Here is a 5,422-nt window from a genome sequence, read left to right on the forward strand (position 1 = left end):
AGTGTATAATAAATTTTAGATTTTTCAAAAATAAAATTTTAGAAAAAAATTTATAAATATGAAAAATTCTTCACTTTATAAATTAGTTTTTAGAATTGAATTAAATTCAATTTCAATAATATACAGTTAAGAAGATTCATAATCAGATATAAGAATGTTACTTTTATGTAAATTGATATATTGATATAGATATCTCATATCTATATCTACATATACTACAAAATTCATGAAGCCTCTAGCACTTTGAAAAATCATAATCATAAATCACCTGATTTTGTTCTTCCCAAATTAATGTTTTGGAAATATGCCGAATCACAAGATCTTATGTTCTTTTTCTGGGATACATAAGCTGAATCACCAGATTTATGTTGCCTACGTGCATTATTGCATAGGAAAACTTTTAAGTATACTGATACACTGATATTTTAGTAAATTTTAATTGTTAATTTTAATTATATATATTATATGTATTTTTTATAATTAAAATTAAGGATTAAAAATTATTAAAATATTAATATAATAATACATTTAAATTTTTTTTATTGCATATGTCACTTGGCACATATATAGGAATTTTCACAAATTATTTTACCAAAATGACTTCATAAATTATTCATTGTCATCAATACACTTTTTGCAATTTCAGATGACTAGTTTTAAAATTTAATTTTCAAATCACAATATAATATAAACTTATTTCAGGTATCACTGTTCTGACTAAACATACTCATCTTAATTAGGTACATTACATTTCTTGGTCAACTATACAGAGAAATGTTGTTTTTTGTATTTAATTTTTGGTGTGAGAATCAAATCACAATAATTTCTATATAAATATTAAAAAATCAAATGAAAATGAATTAATATATGAAATGCCAAGAAGAACTAGAAAAATAATTCTCAATTTAATTAAACTAATAAACTTTTTAATAAGAATATGCTATCTAATTACACACTATATAAAAAGTATCGTCCTATAATAGCTTTTTATAATAGAAAAGTATTGGGTACCAACATATTATCTGTCAATTTATTATCAATAATAATTAATTATTATATTTTAAACACATATATAAAGAGACACATCCAGAAAATATATCTATAAAGACATTTCTATTAAATACAATCATAAAAAAGATATTTTTATTAGACACATCTACGAAGACACTTCTATTAAATACAGTTATAAATAATAGTTGGCAGAAGTTGGCAGAAATACTATTGATAACGTAGCGAGATTGTTTTATAATTATGTAGACAAACTTTTCAGTTATACTTAATTGTATATGAGAATCACCATGAGTCCTTATTGACAAGGATGTATATAATTGGGTCCAAATATCACCAATCAATAAATATATACACGGCCATAATCACTCTAAATAAAGGAGCAGAGAGTTTATATTATTTGAGCATTATTATTATTATTATTATTTCTCCACATTTCATTAATTTTTCTTTAATATTTGCTAACCCTCTAACATTTTTTCCCTCCTCTTCAATACTCCTAAACAAAAAAAAAAGAGTTTTGGTTATTCCAAAAACATGGATGTAATATTTGTTTGCTCTACTCTCATTCTCCTTACCCTATTTTCATCAATCATGTTATTATTATTCTCTCCAAAAAGAATTAGAAGAAGAAGAAGATCTGAAATCCATCATGCTATTATTCCAAAGCTTCCACCAGGTTCAATGGGGTGGCCTTACATAGGGGAAACCCTCCAACTCTATTCTCAAGACCCCAATCTTTTCTTCTTCACCAAACAAAAAAGGTTCCATAACTTTTCCTACTTTATGATACCTTAGTTCTTTTGGGTGGCATGCATTTCTAAATTGTTTTACAATTAAAAAAAAATAGTGGTTATTACTTCAGTAAAAATATCTTCATCTGAAGACGATATTGTAAATCGTTAGATAATTCGGTATGTTTGACTAAACTATCTAACACTTCACAATATATATCATCTTTACATGAAGATGTCTTTTTAGAAGTAACAATTAAAAAAAAAATTGTGGTTATTTCAGTAAAAATATCTTCATGTAAAGACAATATTATAAATCGTTAGATAATTCGATATGTTTGGCTAAACTATCTAACAGTTCACAATATATATCATCTTTATATGAAGATGTCTTTAATGAAATTGTTAATGTAGTAATAATGAAAGATTATGGTTATGATTGTTAGGTATGGTGAGATATTCAAGAGCAACATACTAGGTTGTCCATGTGTGATGCTTACAAGCCCTGAGGCAGCAAGGTTTGTGTTAGTGACTCATTCACACTTGTTCAAGCCAACATACCCAAAAAGCAAGGAACGTTTGATTGGTCCTTCTGCCTTGTTCTTTCATCAAGCTGAATATCACATGCGCCTTAGAAAGCTTGTTCAGAGGTCCCTCTCTCTTGATTCACTCAAGATTTTGGTGCCAAAAATTGAAGCCTTAGCTCTCTCTTCCATCCAAAATTGGGCTCATCATCATAATAACAATGGCCATGTTGTTAACACATTCAAGGAAATGAAAAGGGTAGGTTTAATTTCTATTTTTAGTTTTTTACAAAATTTAATGAATTTACACTACACCACCTTCGACAATTAATAGCGGTTATGGAGCTAATAGTAGCGGTTTTTAACCGCTGCAGAATAGATAGCAGCGGTTGTCGACCCGCTAGAAGATAGTGTGCGGCTAAACATTTAACAGCGGTTAATATCTAGATAATATTATTAAATTTAGAATATACTAAATTTGTAGGATGACTACGTTAAGAATAACATTTTATGTTAATATTTTATATGATGAACACATGAGTTTCACATTCATTCCTTGGCTTTGTCTTATGTGTATATGTGCATATATTAATTATTAGCTATAAAGTGTGATATATATTTAATTATTGTGTATGTGTAATACGGGGTCAATAATTTAATGTGGTCCAAACTATTGAATGCTTTTTGTGCAGTTCTCCTTTGATGTTGGAATCCTTACAATTTTTGGGTATCTAGAGCCACATTTGAAGGAGGAATTAAAGAAGAACTACTGGATTGTGGACAAAGGCTATAATTCTTTTCCATCTACCATTCCAGGAACACAATATCAAAAAGCTCTCTTGGTATTTTCCTTTTCTTTTCATTATTATTTTTTTAAAAAAATATAAACTCCCTTCGTCCAATAATAATAATAACAGTTGGAGTGAAAAAATTGGTTCGTTGAAAACTTAAACTATATATATAATCATATTAGGTGGAAACTCAGGTGCAGTCGACTTCACGTAAAGTTGATACCTGAAAACTGTTAGATGATTTGACTAATTTGACTAAATTTTCATCTAACGACTCTTAGATATCAACTTCACGTGAAGTCGACTTCACCTGAGTTTTTACCATCATATAATGGTACGTTTAGTTTACAATTCTATTTTCTGTTTTTATTTTTAATATTTATATATAAAAAATTTAAAAATTATTTTTTTGTTTCCACTAACTTTTTTTTATTTTAAAAACAGAAAATACGAATAACGAAAATAAAAAATATATATTTACTTTGGTAATTATTATTGGATGGAAGGAAGGAGTATTTAATAAGTGCATTGATTTGAATGTTTGTGTTTATTTTTATGTATTTGGTTAAATGAATAATGTGTAGGCAAGAAAGAAACTTGGGAAGATTCTATGTGAGATAATTTGTGAGAGAAAGGAGAAGAAATTGGTTGATAGAGATCTATTGAGTTGTCTACTAAATTGGAAAGGTGAAGGAGGAGAAACTTTGAATGATGATCAAATTGCAGATAACATTATTGGAGTGCTTTTTGCTGCTCAAGACACCACAGCTAGTGTCATGACATGGATAGTCAAGTATTTGCATGATCAACCCAAGCTTCTCCAAACTGTAAAGGTATCTATATATATACAACTTTGAAATAATTTCGCAATATCTTTTTCAAATTAAAATAATTAAGAGAGTTATGCGTAGTTATTTTCGTAATGTTTAAATTATCTGTCACGTAATTTAGCGACGGTTTTAAACAGAAAATTGTGGTTATTTGTCGAATTCGGTATAGTGTTAATATAATTAGGTTTAAATTAACGAATGAATTAATATATAATATATGTTTGAGAAAATTAAAACTTATGCGTAGTTGTTTTCGTAATGTTTTAATTTAGCGACGGTTTCAAACAGAAAATTGTTGCTATTTGTCGAATTTGGTATGGTGTTAGTATAATTAGGTTTAAATTAATGAATCAATTAATAATATATGTTTGAGAAATTTTTTACTTATACACTTATATGTAGTGTTATGATTTTAAGTTAAAATATGATTTATGATAAATTTTTTTTTTTATATATATATGTCAATAATGCTAAATATATGTGGTATTGATTGGATTGCAGGCAGAACAAAAGGCTATTCAAAAGTCAAATGAAGTAGATAACCTTCCATTGAGTTGGAACCAAACTAGAAACATGCCAATCACTTATAAGGTATAATATATAATGCAAGTCACACCTAATATATTATCCTATTTATTTATTTATTTTTGAAAGTGCATTACGTTTTTCAATTTATTATTAATTAATTAAGCATGTGTGAAATGTAAATGTTAATTATTAGGTTGTGTTAGAGAGCTTGAGAATGTCAAGCATAATATCATTCCCTTTCAGAGAAGCAGTTGCTGATGTTGAGTACAAGGGTAAGACTACTCTAATTAATATAAGATCAATAATATTTTTCTATTTGTATCTTAATTAATTATTAAAAATATCATTTTTTGGAGAATAGGTTTTTCTTAATTTTATCCAAAAATGCACCATGCAAATAAAGTGACAAATGCAAATGCCCAATGTGAAAATTACTCTTATCTACCAAAGTTAAATAATATATAGTAGTGATTTACATAATAATTTTGAAACAGGGTTCCTTATACCAAAAGGGTGGAAAGCAATGCCATTGTTCAGAAATATTCATCACAATCCAGAATTTTTCTCTGAGCCTCAGAAATTCAACCCTTCAAGGTTTGAGGTAAGCATGAGTTATGATCCTAAATAGTTAGAAAAAAGAAAAAAAAAAGGAATATAATTATAATATGTACTGATAGAATTTGGATCCTCTAAATTTTATATTTTCACTTTAGAGGATAAAGTGAGATCTTTTATCATTAAATGTTTTCTCTCTCATATTTTCTCTTGGTCTCACCTCTGAAATAAATGGTAATAGATTATACTTTACTCTCTAAAATAAAATTCAAACTTTAGAAAATTCAAATTCGTACCGATAACGCTAGTGTGTATGGTTGAAAAAAAAATTATTTAATTTGTTGATATTTAATTTATCATGCTATTGTAATTTGGTGTTGATTTTTATTTTCTATTTTTCTTAACACACAAACTTTTTTTATTTATATTTAGATTTTAATATTGTTAAACAG

At 27.0% G+C, this 5,422-nt stretch overlaps 1 protein-coding gene across 2 annotated transcripts in view; it reads left to right on the plus strand.

The window, feature by feature from the left end:
• The window catches only part of LOC107605673 (abscisic acid 8'-hydroxylase 4), a 4,866-nt gene continuing 842 nt past the window's right edge, over positions 1,399–5,422 (plus strand). Inside the window, exons 1-7 of one of the 2 annotated variants that reach the window (XM_016307629.2) lie at positions 1,399–1,772; positions 2,189–2,525; positions 2,959–3,108; positions 3,642–3,890; positions 4,389–4,478; positions 4,609–4,687; positions 4,910–5,016. In XM_016307629.2, coding sequence (XP_016163115.1) covers positions 1,546–1,772; positions 2,189–2,525; positions 2,959–3,108; positions 3,642–3,890; positions 4,389–4,478; positions 4,609–4,687; positions 4,910–5,016 — 1,239 coding nt within the window. In that variant the 5' untranslated portion in view covers positions 1,399–1,545. The remainder of the gene's footprint in view (positions 1,773–2,188; positions 2,526–2,958; positions 3,109–3,641; positions 3,891–4,388; positions 4,479–4,608; positions 4,688–4,909; positions 5,017–5,422) is intronic. The other variant, XM_021105349.1, reaches the window with a different exon arrangement.

The sequence above is a fragment of the Arachis ipaensis genome, chromosome B06, assembly GCF_000816755.2.
Source record: "Arachis ipaensis cultivar K30076 chromosome B06, Araip1.1, whole genome shotgun sequence".
NCBI classification, from domain to species: domain Eukaryota; kingdom Viridiplantae; phylum Streptophyta; class Magnoliopsida; order Fabales; family Fabaceae; genus Arachis; species Arachis ipaensis.